This window comes from Eumetopias jubatus, unplaced genomic scaffold, assembly GCF_037043125.1.
Source record: "Eumetopias jubatus isolate StellerSeaLion01/CBP00866 unplaced genomic scaffold, mEumJub1_p1.0 scaffold_2, whole genome shotgun sequence".
NCBI lineage: Eukaryota > Metazoa > Chordata > Mammalia > Carnivora > Otariidae > Eumetopias > Eumetopias jubatus.
In genome coordinates, this window is record NW_028274808.1 from 59,121,278 (window position 1) to 59,137,271 (window position 15,994).

A 15,994-nucleotide genomic window follows, 5' to 3' on the forward strand; every position below is an offset into this window, starting at 1 on the left:
ATATAGTATAATTCTATTTATATGAAGTTTAAATACCTGTAAACTAATCGATAGAAGTCAAAATAATAGTTACCTTTGAAACTGGAAGGGGGAACAAGGGAGAATCCTGAAGGAACAGGTAATGTTTTATTTTTCGATTGAGGGATAATTATATGCGTTTTCACTTTGTACAATTTCTACACATATGATCTGCTGATTGTTATGATGGCTAATTTTACATGTCAACTTCACTGATCAAAGGGATACCCAGATGGCTGATAAAACATTATTTATAGGTGTATCTGTGAGGGTCTTTCCAGAAGAGATTAGCATTTGACTCAGTATACTTAAAAAAGGTGACCTAACTGATGGCAAGTGGGCATCATCCAATCAGCTGAGGATCTAAATAGAAAAGAAGGCAGAGGAAAGGTGAAACTGCTCTTTGCTGGACACGGAACATCTATCTTCTTCTGCCTTCAGACATTAGCACTTCTAGATCTGTGGCCTTGAGACTTACACCCCTGGCTACCCCGGTTCTCAGGCCTCTGGGTTTGGACTAGAACTATATCACCAGCTTTCCTGAGCTTCCAATTTGCAGATGACAGATTGTAGGACTCAGCCTCCACAATCATGTGAGGCAATCCTTCATAATAAATCTCTTTCTGGATATCTGTGTATATACTATTCAGTTCTATGTCTCTGAGGATCCCAATTATAGTTGTATACATCTCCATACTATGTTATATTTAAATTTTAAAGCTTACCCACATACAAAGTTTTCTTTTGGGGTAATGAAAATGTTTTGGAACTAGATAAAAATGGTAGTTGCACAACATTGTGAATGTGCTAAATGCCACTGAACACCTTAAAATGGTTGTTTATATGAATCAACTCAATTAAAAAATAAAGTTACCCACTCAACCTCAACAATGTATAATTTATTAGTAGACATTAATTACCACAAATATTAAAAGTTGTAATGCCAAACTTACCAACTGCTGTGTCACCATCTAACAAATTGTCATCTTCAGAAGTCTGAAAGTCCATAATAACACCTGCTCCATCTAAAAGCTCCTCATCACTACTTGCACTTGTTATACTGTTGTAGCTGTTTCTATAGTATCCTCTATGGAACAGCTGCTCAGACTCCATTTAGCTGTCTGACTCTCTGAAAAAAGAAGAAAAAATGGTTTCAACATTTTCCCAACATCCAATAAAAATCACCTAGTTTAATAGGACAAAAAGAAGCTTCTGATTTCTACATTTAAAAAAATACTGAGGTCATTCACTATAACAATAGCTAACTCTATGTCTTTTGGGATGATTTAATAATTCTATTCTCACTATACACCTACAAAAAGGAATGAATTTCTTCAGGTAGTGGCATAAAACAATCTGCATGATCAATGATTAAGTTAAAAAAGTACAAAGAAGAGGCACCTGGGTGGCTCAGTTGGTTAAACATCTGCCTTCAGCTCAGGTCATGATCCCAGGATCCAGGGATCAAGCCCTGCATCACACTCCCTGCTCAGCGGGGAGTCTGCCTCTCCCACTCCCTCTGCCCCTCCCCCTGCTCCTGCTCACTCACTCTCTCTCAAAAAATAAAATCTTTAAAAAAAATAAAAATTAAAAAAAATTTAAAAGTACAAAGAAGTGGGGGACCTGGGTGGCTCAGTCGGTTAAGCATCCAACTCATGATTTTGGCTCAGGTCATGATCTCATGGATCGTTGAGATTGAGCAGGCATTGGGCTTCACGCACAGCAGGGAGTCTGCTTGGGATTCTCTCTCCCTCTCCGTGCAGCTCCCACTACTTGCATGACCTGGAGCATGTGCACACACCCTCTCGCTCCAATAATAAATCTTTTTTTTTTTTAACGTACAAAGTGTTTAAGGTATACTACAATATATGGGGGGGTTTCTTACCCAAAAAAAGTGGGGGGGGGGGGCCAGAGGAGAGGAAGAAATACAGTGTATAACTGCTTGTGTACATATAGACTATCTCTAGAGGGATTTCCAAGAACGTTGCCTACAAGAGAAAGGAACAAAATGGCTGAAGTACCAAGTCCAAAAGGGAGACTCTTTTGTCCCTTTTGAGTATTTTATCAGATGCAAGTACTAATTTTAAAATGCTGTAATTTAAAATTTTTTTAATCTCAATTTCATTCTCCTTTCATTATTTTAAAATTTAAATCTTCAGAGTCCATTGTCAAATATCAGCCATGGAAAATATGATAATAAATAACAATTTTCATTTTTTTCCAAAGTAGATAATACCAAAAAATGCTTGTTTTCATTGTTCTTACCCTCTATGCGTTAAAAACAATATTACTCCTAAATAGTTTGATTTTTTTTTTTAAAGACATCTTACTCGCTTAACACCTAAATGAGAATTCAAGATATCAGCAATAGACTTGAAAGGTTCATGTGTGGGACTTGAAAAATACAGTCATAAAAGCAGTCAAACCAGTAAGCCTTATAAAACAAGAATTTAATATGTCATAATAAGTGCATATGAAAATAAAAGGTAATGCCACTAAGCATACTCCAATTCTAGTGCTGAATTCTATACTGATGACTTTTTTTAAGACAATCTCCTATTCTCAGTAAACTGTCCTTCTGCACAGGGAAAAATAACCTCAAAGAGCTATAATAAAAGTTACTTATAAAGATTTTACACTTCTTTTTAGAAAAATAAAATATTGCCAAAAACTATTTTTAGGGGCACCTGGGTGGCTCAGTTGTTAAGCGCCTGCCTTTGGCTCAGGTCATGATCCCAGGGTCCCAGATCGAGCCCCACATCGGGCTCCCTGCTCAGCGGGAAGCCTGCTTCTCTCTCTCCCACTCCCCCTGCTTGTGTTCCTTCTCTCGCTGTGTCTCTCTCTGCCAAATAAATAAATAAAATCTTTAAAAAACAAACTATTTTTAACAGATTTATTATTACAAATTTCCTAACCTAAAGACTACTTTAGAGAAGGTAAAGTTTTGAACACTCCTTGAGAGCATGTCTCTATTCTCAGCATCTGGCACAGTGACTGGTACATAATATATGAATAGTAAACATCAAAACATCAAATTGTTATTCAGTCATTAAGGTAAAAAAGAGAAATGTACTCAGTGTTCAATAAACAAATGCTCTCTACAACAGTATTAATCTGGTCTTGGGAGAATAACCAAAAACTAGCACATACATTAAAAAGAAAAACTTAACTGCTTTGCATTATTGCATCATTAATGTTTTATGGTTACCTCTACCAAAGACAGCCCATTATAACTTACTAAGATTTGTTAGAATGAACTAATTAAAGCAAAAGTTTTATATTTAAGATAAATGTAAAATAGAATACAAAAATAACTGTTCATGCTAAGAACTCTGTAGTGTCCATAGAGGCAATCAAATTAAATATTGTGGCTCTTGAGTAAATACCCAAAAGTCTTTTAAAAAAATAAGCATCGGGGCGCCTGGGTGGCTCAGTTGGTTAAGCAACTGCCTTCAGCTCAGGTCATGATCCTGGAGTCCCGGGATCAAGTCCCACAGCAGGCTCCCTGCTCAGCAGGGCGTCTGCATCTCCCTCTGACCCTCCTCCCTCTCGTGCTCTCTATCTCTCATTTTCTCTCCCTCAAATAAATAAATAAAATCTTTTAAAATAAATAAATAAATAAATAAGCATCAATACGGGTGCCTGGGTGGCTCAGTCAGCAAGCGTCTACCTTTGGCTCAGGTCATGATCCCAGGGTCCCTGGAATCAAGCCCAGAATCAAGCCTGTTTCTCCCTCTCCCTCTGCCTGCCACTCCCCCTGCTTGTGCTCTCCCTTTCTCTGTCAAATAAGTAAATAAAATCTTTAAAAAATAAATAAGCATGAATAATTCCAAGAATCATTTTAATTTTGATGTATCAAAGCACATATGCTAAGATTTTGGGAAGAACACAAACACTCTATTCTTCACTTCTTTACCTCATGATCAGACTAAAAGGGCTTAAGACATGTGATAACACACATCAATGAACATTAGTTGGAGGCTACATATCACTAAGAAATCTCTCCAAAATAATTACAAATGTCTGTGTACTGGGACCTCAATCAGCAAGTTCCAAGATATCTCCTCCATTTACCCCTAAAAGTGCCTCAAAAACCATTAGTGATAACTGGCAACTTAATTCTTTCAAAATGTTTAAAAAACTTAATTTTGGGGTGCCTGGGTGGCCCACTGGGTTAAGCATGGGACTCGGCTCAGGTCATGATCTCAGGATTGGGAGACTGAGCTGGGCGTGGAGCCCACTTAAAAGTCTCTGGGGCGCCTGGGTGGCTCAGATGGTTGAGCATCTGCCTTCGGCTCGGGTCATAGTCCCGGGGTCCTGGGATCGAGTCCCGCATCGGGCTCCCTTCTAGGCGGGGAGCCTGCTTCTCCCTCTGCCTCTGCCTCTCTCTCTCTCTCTCTCTCTCTCTCTCTCTGACTCTCATGAATAAATAAGTAAAACATTAAAAAAATTTTTTTTTTAAGTCTCTGCCCCTCCCCCACACACACCTCTCTCTCTCTCTCTCTCTCTCTCTCTCTCTCTGTCTCTCCTTCCCCCCACCCCCAAGGGGGGGAAAAAAAAACTTAATTTCACCAATACCTCTAAGACATCTAGCCTCCACACCTTTATAACAAGAGCAACCAACTCTGTTCCAAGTCTATTAAACTCAGGCCTGCATGGGTTATTATTTCTATAAATTTGATAATTTTAAAAAAACCAGTCTTCTTGGGGCACCTGGGTGGTTCAGATGGTTAAGCATCTGCCTTCAGCTCAGGTCATGATCTCCAGGTCCTGGGATGGAGCCCCACATCGGGCTCCCAGCTCAGCGGGGAGTCTGCTTCTGCCTGTCCTCCTGCTTGTGCTCTGTCTCTCTCTCTCTCTCTCTCTCTCTCTCTCAAATGAATAAATAAAATCTTAGGAAAAAAAAAAACTATTCTTATTAACCTAGGAACCTATAGAGCTGTACACTGATCACCGTCACTAGCCTTGACACATGACTAGTCCAAATTGAGATGTGCTCAAAGGTAAAATACCTACCAGATTTCTAAGGCTTAATACAAAAAAAGAATGTCAGATATTCTGCTAATAATTTTATGTTGATTCCATGTTGAAACAATACTTTAGATACATTGAGTTAAATAAAATTAGTCTGTTTTGTCTTTACCTTTTTAATATAGCTAAATTTTAAACTACATGTGGCTCACATGTGCAGCACAAATATTTCTATTGAACAGCACTGCTACACAATATCCAAAATTCTATGGGAGCATAAAGGAAATGCACAGAAGAATTCTAGATACCAGTGATTAATCTTTTTAAGTTCTAAACTCAATTCCCAGGCTTGCTCACAAAAAGCTATTTAAACCATAATATGAAACTTTGCATATTAAAAAAAATGAAAATACTACAAAGTCATCTTTTCCTCTTTGTCAAAAATATTTTTGAAATCATTCCAAAACATAATAGACACACAGTAGCCTGCAAATGTATTCTTGTAGTTATTAAGATTAGAAATAACCTGTGAAAATCTCCAGGGATAAAGCCTGGTGTACTCCAGTAAATTCCTAAACCATCTATGTACAATCACCTTGACCCCCTCTAATCTGATCCCCATACTGCAGCCAGCATTGTCTTTTCCAAAAGCCAGTCTGATCAGTAATCTCTCCCCACTCCATGGATTAAAGTCCTAATCACTTCTCACCAAGCTTAGCAGACAAACTCTTAAACACAGCAGGCAAGACCCTGTGTAGCCTGGCCTCTGCCTAGTTCTCTAGCTTCATTTTGAAGTGTGTACTTCTTGCAGTACTCTAGACTCATCGATCTTCCTCTCAGGCCTACCAGGCTATTTCCTGTCTTACAGCTCCCTTAGCTTGGAACATACCCTCTCCTCTCCATCCAATTAACTTTCCTATGCATTCTTCAGATCTCATATGAACTGTCTATTTATTTAACAAACTCTTAGAGTTTACTATATGTATGACACCATCCTGCACATGACACAAATTAACTCGATAAAAAAAATCACAACCCTAAAGCTTAGGTACTATTATTATACTCATTTAACAGATGAGGAAACTGATGCACAGAGTTTAAATAATTTACCCAAAGTCATGGAACTAGTAAGGAAAGCCTCCCTGACTAGGTCAAATTTTCATTGTTAGTTCTTAGATCTCTCCTTTATATCACTTACTACAGTTGTAATGTTATACTTATTTATGTGATTACTTAATTAACATCTTCCCAACTACAATATATATCATGAGGTCTGGCAAGGTGTTAATTTTTGTTCAACACTACATATCTGACGGTCATTAGCACAGTACCTGGCATACATTAGGTGTTCAATGTTTTTTTTATTAAACTTTTTGAAGTAATTGTGATTTCACATGCAGTTGTAATAAATCATACAGAGATATCCTGTGTACCCTTTACTCAGTTTCCACCAAGGGTGATATCTTGCAAAACCACAGAACAGTATCACAAATACTGACACTGATAGTACACTCAAGATACAGAACATGTCCATCACCACAAGGATCCCTCATGTTGCCCTTTTAAAGCCACACCTACTTTCTTCCAACCCTACCACCACCCACTCCTTAACCCGTGGCAACCCATGATCTGTTTTCTATTCCTAGAATTTTGCCCATTTCAAGTATGTTATATAAATGGAATCATACAGTATACTACTTTTTGGGACTAGCTCTTTGCACTCAGCATAATTCTCTGGAGATTCACCCAGGTTGTTGTATGTATCAATATAGTTCTTCCCTTTTTAATTGCTGAGTAATATTTCATGGTATGGATGTACCATAGTTTAACCATTCATCCACTGAAGAATATCTGGCTCTTTTCTGGGTTTGGGGTATTATGAATCAAGTTGCTAATAAATATCCATGTCCAGGTTTTTGTGTGAACTTAAGTCTTCATTTCTCTGAGACAGAAGTCAAGGAGTGCAATAACTGGGTCATATGGTAATTTTGTGTTTAGTTTTTTAAGGAACTGCCAGTTTTACATTCCCACCAACAATAAATATATTGGTTTCCGGTTTCTTCACATCCTTACCAGCACTTCCCATTGTCACCATTTCTTTTAAAGATCTTATCTATTTGAGAGAGAGAGAGAGCACATGCGAGAGGGAGCATGAGGTGAGGGCGGGGTGGGGGGCAAAGGGAGAGGGAGAAGCAGACTCCCCACTGAACAAGGAGTCCAACTCAGGGCTCAATTCACGATCTGAGCCAAAAGCAGATGCTTAAGTGACTGAGCCACCCAAGCACCCCATCACCATTTTTTATTTTAGCCATTCTGATAGGTGTGTAGTGATAATTCGTTGTAGTTTTAGTTTGCATTTCCCTAATGGCTAATCATGTTGAACATCTTTTTATGTGCTTATTTGCTATCTGCCTATCCACTTCAGTGAAATGACTATTCATATATTTTGCCCATTTTCTAATCGGATTGCTTTTTTACTGCTAAGTTTTACACTTTAGAATATATATTCTAGATGCTAGTCCTTTGTCAGATATGTCATTTGCAAATATTTTCTCCCACTCTGTAGCTTGACTTCATTTTTTTTTTTTTAAGTAATCTCTATACCCAACGTGGGGCTCAAACTCACAACCCTGAGATCAAGAGTTGCATGCTGGGCGCCTGGGTGGCACAGTTGGTTGAGCGACTGCCTTCAGCTCAGGTGGTGGTCCCGCGGTCCTGGGATCGAGTCCCGCATCGGGCTCCCTGCTCAGCGGGGAGTCTGATTCTCCCTCTGACCCTCTTCCCTCTCATGCTCTCTCTCATTCTCTCTCTCAAAGAAATAAATAAAATCTTAAAAAAAAAAAAAAAAGAGTTGCATGCTCCACCGACTGAGCCAGGCAGGTGCCCTTGACTTTCTTTTTTTTTGACAGGGTCTATCACAGAGCAAAAAGATTTAATTTTGATGAAGTTCAATTTATCAATTTTTCCTTTATGGATTATGCTTTTGGTGTTATCTAAAAAATCTACCTCCCAAAGATTTTATTCTCAATTTTTATAGTTTTATATTTTATTTGTAAGTCCAAGATCCATTTGGCATGAGTTTTTGTATAAGGTGTTAAGACAAAGGTTGAAGTTTGTTGTTTTTTTTTTTTTTTTTGATTTTTGGATGTCCAATTGTTCCAGCAGCATTTGCTGAAAAAAGTTATTTTTCTCTCACTGATTTTTTTTTTGCCTTTGTCAAAAATTAGTCAGGCATATTTGTGTATGTCATTTTCACAGTTCTGTGTTCTGTTCCATTAATCTATGTGTCTATACCTACAGCAATACCATAGTCTCAATTACTCTAGCTCTGAAATAAGCCTGGAAATTGGATAGATTAATTTGTCACACTTTATTCTTATTTTTTAAAATTGCTTTAGCTGTTCTAGTTTCTTTGCCTTTCCATATAAATTTTATCATCTTATCTAGATCTACAAAATCTTGCTGGGGCAGTTAATATTTATACCATGAATAAATAACAAATGCATAACAAACAAATGGCACATCTCTACTTGGATGCTATATGCAAACTCTAATTCAACAAAACTGAAGCTGAATAAATATTTGCCCCAAACTTGCTTGTCCTCCTACACTCCCTATCTCAGCTTACAGGATCATCATCTCCCTCATAGCCAAAATTAGTTTTTGGAATCACTTATTAATTTATTTGACAACCATTTACTGAGTACCCATCATGTACCAGGCACAAAGCCAGGTACTGAGGTAATGAGTAAAATATGGTCCCTATTCCCAAAGCAGTGAAGGTAAAAGACATACAAATAACTACAGTATGGTATGACAAATATCAACGGAGAGGTATATACAAGGTATTTGATAACATTGAAAAGGAATAAGCATGCTACTTAGAAAAGTCTGTGAATATTTAATAAAGGGAATGTTTAAGCTGAGTATTGAAGGATTAGGATGAGTGAACTGGGCTAACTATGAGGTGAAAAGTCAATATAGAAAGAAAAAAAAAGTACATGCAAAAACACAGCAGCATAATAACAAAACCTGCTTGGGTAGCTTAAATAAGAGGTAAGTAACTGGAAAGTAGCTGGAGAGGTGGACACAGGTCAGGTCATAAAGGCAAGACCTCATACATTGTGCTAAAGAACTTATTTACTCATTTATATACATGAGAAACCATTAAGAGTTTTTAAGACAAACCATATGACCAAGTATGGATTTTAGCAAACCAACAGTAGCAGCAGTATGGAAGACAGAAGAGCAAGAGACTGAAAGGGGAGTTAGGTGACCCTAATTCCAGTAGAACCTCGAACAATCCTAAATATGAGATACTGAAGGCATAAATAATCTAAGACATCACAATATGGAGTAAAAAGAATTCTGAGAAGTATTTAAGAGGACATGGTAACTAACAAATTGTGAGGAACAGTGAAGAAAAAAAATCTAAGATATCTACTAGGTTTCTGACTCGACTAATTGATTCAAAATAGTTGAAAGAAACAAATTTCAGTCTCCTACATCTTATAGGACTTAAGATCACAGTGTTCTTTCCAACTATAGGATTACACATCTAGGCTTTAGTTCTATTGGGCCAGACTACAATGAAGGAAATGCTTACCTTCATTCAGTACACCAATCTAGTACCCAAACTGCATACTCTAAGCAGAACACCCCCAGAATTGGGGGGTGGGAGCAGAAATAGGAAGACCCTGTAAATTTTTGGCTAAGGGACTCACACAGCCCGAGGTAGGTACACCAATTTTCCATAGCTCCCAACAAAGTTTTGCCTCTCTTGCAAAGGAGACTAGGTAGGGCTAAGGACCATGGCTAAGTTTCAAAGGTATATCAGTCAGCTATCTGGCTAGCTAGTAAGCTAAATAGAAAAAAAGGCACAATCTCAGTGAAAAAAGGGAAGAAAATCCCAAATATTAGCAACTAGAGAGATGGACAAAAGTTTCATAAGCAATGACGGCAGAGAAGTAAAACGCTGACTGATCTAACCATTTGTGTATAAGGAGCATTTTCATGTTAATACTTTAAGCATCTCATATAACTATTCTAACTATTGCTAAGTACTGGTCAACAATCAAAATGAAGCAATGCTCTCCTGACATAGCTAGTCAGGTGCCCCTAAACACAATTTTTATTGATTAATGTCATCATGTTTGCATAGGCCTTACAGCTTTCGGTCAAGTTCAGCATAAACTGCATTACATACTGTCCTCAAAAGGGACGGTGTAATACTTCCCTAGAAGGTAATATATAGCCGTACAATAAAAAGCAATACATGAGAGATGTCAGAGAAGACACCAGTAGTTATAAGAGCTCGGAAAAAAAGAGCTCTCACCCCAGTGTGACTGATGGTGAGAAGCGTTCCTTGGAAGAGACACACTTGAGTTTGACCTTAAAAGATAAGTGGGATTTTATGGGGCAGACATGAGAGAAGTTAACTGAAGCAAAACTACTGACATGAATCAAGCTACGGAGCCAAGAAGGCAACAAAAATATTTGAAGATGAGTATGTGCACAGAATACAAGTCCAGTAAAAGATTTCAGAGTCAAATAAGTTTGGGTAATACAGCATACCCCACTCTAGAATTGTAATGGCTAACAGCATAGGAAAGGCTCTTGAGAAAACGTGTGGTAAACACTAAATTCGTGAACAAAATTTATGAAAAGCTTCTCAAATTTATTTTACCTAAGAATGACCCCTCCACCCCATACAACGTCACGAAACTTAGGTGAGAACATCACAGTAGTAAGAAAGTATTTATTCTGATACAAATCGTCACCACATATGTACAAGATATGACAATAATGAAACTGATTTCTCCCAAAAGCAATATTACTTGATATTTTATCTCTATTAAGTTAGCTCCATGTCCAAATAGTTGTGCTTATGTTTTTCTTCAAAAAAAAAGTATTAAATGAATAACCCTCCCAAAGAAGTCGATGTTTTCTCTGAAGAAAGTTTCCTAGATTCCTAGATAAAATTTTTTGGCGCCATTCAAAAGTTAAGTACTAGATAATTTCAAAAGTAAAAATACACACAAATATAAGGCTTAGACTGTAAGAAAAAAGAAAGGTAAACAATAATTCAATAAAAAGATGATGTGGAAGACTTACACTTTGAAAACTAAATAATTTTTATGATTGTACAAGACAAACTGTTCGAATACTTCTCAAGAGGGCAAAAAATATACTTATTTAACTGGTTCCAGTCAAAGATGCAGATCAAATCTCTCTGTATTTCAGCAATGCAAATGGGCAGTTTCCCTGCATGGGTTGATCCTACATTTTACACTTAAGTAAAGAATATTCATCTTTAAAAAATCAAATGTGTTCCCTCTCTCGCTGTGTCTCTCTCTGTCAAATAAATGAATAAAATCTTAAAATAAATAAATAAAAATGAATCACAGCCACAACGTTTCTATACACGTGTGAATGTGGGTACGAAAAAACACACAAAAAAAGAGTTTATTATAGTAGAATGAAGGTTTCAAAATTTATTTTCCAGAGTTTCTGTAATTTCACATTACTTTTATAATTGAAAAATAAATGAACCTATGGTGCCATACCTCTCATCCTAACTTTCCTTCAAACATTTTGACTGTCTTATATGAAATATAGCGCAGCCATTGAGAGCAAGAGCTCTGAAATCATACTGCCAGTTGTGACACTTACTGAGACCTTGGGCAAGTTAATTAAATCCTCTGTGCCTCAGTTTCCACATCTGTATAATAGGAAAACAACATACCAATTTCCTGGGGTTGGTGTGATAAATTGAAATAATCCACAAAAAAACACTTAGAAATGATCCAAAACCACAGAAATTGCTCAATAAATATTAACACTTATTACATCATATGTTTTAGATCGCTGCAGACAAGTTTGACTAGAAACTCAGATGAAAGTTCTACAAAGCAGTGAGAGTGGCCAAATGCCACAGGATACTGCTTTGATATCTGACCCACCACAGAGATCAAATCTGGCTTCCTGAGTGGTCTGAAAATTATTACCAACATGTCACCGGACAGGAAATGGAAAGGCTATCACCAACACAACTTGGAAAATAGCCAATTTATTAATATAAAACCATAACCTCAACAAATCTGTTCCCCTGAACTGTATATACCCATTACCAAGTTGGATTTTTACATTCTTAATGAACTATGTATGACTGAAAACACATGCTTAAGACACAGTTTCCAAGATGTAAGTACTATATATTATATTGACCTCTTAAAATCATTTGACCCATTTTCAAGCAAAGAATCAGTCTTTGAAGAGTGTGGGAGGTAGGGTGTGGGAGGGCAATGGCATGGATTCTGCCAATAGTGGCTGTTCCTATCAACCAGAGGTCATAGAAGCATACTCAATTTGAGAAAGTATCTGTAGGTCACACACCTAGTTTTTAAGCCACACTATGTAACAACAATCAGCAGCACCTTTTAAGATGAAAATCAACAATATATACATTAGCATTCTTATATGTACTCTTGAGCTACACATATAGTATTTTCTAGTGACTCACAAAGGCACATAAAATTGACTGACACCAGTTAAACTATTTCCATACCGACCTCATCAAGAAAAGAATCTTGTAAATTAAATTAAACTGTCCAGAGATGAAAAGCAAAGCATTTCTGAAAAGATTCAACAAGCAAAGACACAAGCCACAATGATGCTGCAGTAACTAAACTGCATGGCTCAAAAAAGTTTACGGTTTGCAGAACTGAACTTTCTAATTACCAAAAAAAAAAAAAGTTGATTCAGTTCTTATAAACAAGGGTTTTTTTTTTCCCTCCAAAAGAGAAAGAAATCTCAGAAATCTTATACATATGTATAATAGCTAATTACCTTCCTGTGCTCCAGTTTTAAATACTATACAAATAAAGCCTATTATATGCAAAATTAATTTGAGATTCTAAGGTAGTTTCTGATCCAAGTCTAAGATCAAAACACAAATGTTACATATATACACAAACTATGTCTTGATATACACATAAATTTAGACTAAAGATAGAAAAACTGAATACTAACTTAAATTTGGGCAATTTTAGCAAAAGTAAAACCCACTCTGAGTTCAATATTAATCTTCTCCTGGGACCTACTTCCACTCTATTCATAGGTCCTTCGACGGTCCCTAAAGGAAATAGGCGAAGTCTTAAAGAATGTCCGAGGGTATATACCTAATCAGTGTAGGTTTGACATCATGTAGGTATAAGACAAACCAAGACGAGAGCCCTGGCATTACAGTTGACCCAAAATCCGTGAACATGACAACTAACGAATCTTCACTCATACAATGCAACTCACCTTGCAGCTCAGAGGCATAGCAAAATCGGTGGCTGTTTTTTGCGCTGCCTTTGGATTCTGCATCTGTTTCAAACCTAAAAACCTAGCTACCGTGGGAGCTCCACCTGAAGAAAGCTTGACACAACAAAAACTACTGCAATTTAAAAGATACCTTGGGTTTTCTACTGAAGAGGTTACGGAAATTTTGCCAGGTGGGACCTTTTTTGTCCTCCTTCAAACACGGGAGCAGCATTAAGTTAAATCCGCTTCCTTTGGAGGGCCCTAAAGTCAACTGCTTCCACCCAAAATTAAAAAATAAAAATCTCCAACCTCACTTCCCTCTTAAAAGACTAACACTGAATCCATGCTCCAACTCGGAAATGAAGTAGAATGCCTTTCAACCCACCACACCCTCCCTCCTCATTACGCAGCCCAAATCCTGGCCGCGGGCGAACAGGGACTGTGAAAAAGGGGCTGTGGGTTCCGGACCAGACCGGCCCCGAGCCACGGAAGGGGAAGAGAAACAGCAGGAGAAGGGAGCCCGACAGGTGCGTCTACGCGTGACGTCACCGCGTTGACGTGAACGGCCGCTCAGCGTCTGGCCACCGAATACCTCCTCCACCGGCCGCGGTTGGAGCCGCGTGCGCGCCTATTGGGCAATGTGGAAACGGTGGGTGGGCCGGGGCTGGGGCAGCAGGAGGAGGAGCCAGGCGAGCTGGCCAGCCCTGAAGGGCCGCGCTGGCTGTGAAACCATTCGCTGGCGAATAGCTAACGTCACTCACGCTCCGCTGTTTGCCTCTCTGGTGACCTCGCGAAAGGACAGGAGGCGGCCGCCTTGGGAGAAACATTCTCGGAAGGCCGCAGGCGCACGCAGTTCTCAGCGTCCCCGGGAACTCCGATTCCACGCCGGCCGGAGAAGACCCGGAGCAGCGCGTGAATTCCTGGCAAGCTTCGGCCCCGAAAGCGAAAGGCAAAAGCAGCGGTCCACGAGCGCTACTTCCAAAAACAGATCGAGAGAAATGGCCTTCAGCACCAATGATGTCTGTGTTTCTAAGTCGCCAGCAGGGAATGCAGCGGGGCTCACCGCGCCTTATATGTCGTTGAGGGTTATGTGCCCAACATACATGCAGAGAAAACTGATAACCCAGTTTTAGCTATTACGCAGTTTCAAAACTAATGCTTGGAAACTAAGTGTTTGGGGGAAAATGCGTAATTTGAGGATTCAACACGGCCGAATTGAATTTATTTACTTTTAGCAAACGTTTATTAAATTAACATGTGCCAGCCAAAATTCAGAAAACCCGACCCCCGTGCTCAAGGGGTTTATATTCCGGTGCAGTAATGAATGACTGCTCAAGAAAAGGAGCGCTTTTCTGAAAGTATAGTGTGGGAAGAAATCCTTACAGAGGAGTTGACATCTGATCTGGAGTTTAAAAAAAATTGAGGCGCGGGAGATGGGTGGGGGCGCGGGGAAGGAGCAAACAGTACCTGGTGGAAACCTCAGGCAAGGGAGGAAGAAATCTAAAGTTAGTTGTATTGTTATCCTTACTTGAATATAATGTGCAAGATGTAGTATGGGGATAATGAATTGAGGTGATGATGCAGAAGTCAGCAGTTATGCTAAAGAGTTTATGTTTTATCGTTGGTAACTGGGGATGGTTGGAAAGTTTTGTTTGTAAGTAGTTTTTCTCCCAAGGTTGTTATGAAAATATCCATGGGGCACCTGGGTGGTTCAGTCGTTAAGCGCCTTCTGCTCAGGTCATGATCTCAGGGTCCTGGGATCCAGCCGGCCTTGAGCCCCATGTGGGGGCTCTTTTCTGAGCGGGGAGTTGGCTTCTCCCTCTGTGCTCTCTCGCCTTCCCTCAAGTCAATAAATAAAATCTTTTTTAAAAAAGAAAGAAAAAATATCCAAACGTCCAGAAAACTTGAAAGAATAGTACGTTGCATACCCATATGCAATGTTTTTTCATTTCTTTAAGGTATATGATAAATACTAAAAACTTATGTTTGTGATGTCTAAATTTAACTTAAAATAGCTGAATATGGTATTGATATCATGGGCATGACAGGATCAGTCACCTACATTCAAAAATTCTGCTATATTTGCTTCATCAATATTGGGATTTTTTTTTTCCCTGAAGCATGAGAAAAGTAGGATGCAGACATTATACTTTACCCTTAGATAATTCAACATGCATCTCCTAAGAATAACAACTTCCCCAGCACAAGAACAATACCATTATCACAACTACGAAAATTAACTATAATTCTCTGATATCTAATAACTAGTCCATATTTAAATTTTGCCAGTTAAATCTTTACAGCTTTTTTTTTCAGACCAGGATCCAATCAGGTTTCAAGCCTTGCATTTTGTGTGTTTCTTAAATCTCTTTTAATCCTCAAGAGCTCCTCCCCCAATTTTTCATGATACTAATGTTTTAAAGAGACCAAGGACATTGTCTTAATAGAATGTTGCACATTAAATAGTTTTGTTTTTTTTTTAATTAAGAGTTAGCCAGGGGTGCCTGGGTGGCTTAGTTGGTTAGGCGACTGCCTTCGGCTCAGGTCATGATCTCAGGGTCCTGGGATCTAACCCCACATCGGGCCCTCTGCTCGGCAGGAAGCCTGCTTCTCCCTCTCCCACTCCCTCTGCTCGTGTTCCCTCTCTCGCTGTCTCTGTCTCTGTCAAATAAATAAAATCTTAAAAAAAAAAAAAGTT

General features: G+C 38.6%; 1 protein-coding gene across 2 annotated transcripts in view; it reads right to left on the minus strand.

Moving 5' to 3' along the window:
* The window catches only part of CLCN3 (Cl-/H+ antiporter 3), a 91,634-nt gene extending 77,819 nt beyond the window's left edge, over window positions 1–13,815 (minus strand). For both annotated transcript variants that reach the window (XM_028104351.2, XM_028104347.2), the window contains exons 1-2: window positions 13,297–13,815; window positions 972–1,147 (exon numbers count right to left, since the gene is read on the minus strand). In XM_028104351.2, the coding sequence (XP_027960152.1) occupies window positions 972–1,131 (160 nt within the window). In that variant the 5' untranslated portion in view covers window positions 1,132–1,147; window positions 13,297–13,815. The remainder of the gene's footprint in view (window positions 1–971; window positions 1,148–13,296) is intronic.
* Between the last annotated feature and the right edge of the window lie 2,179 nt (window positions 13,816–15,994).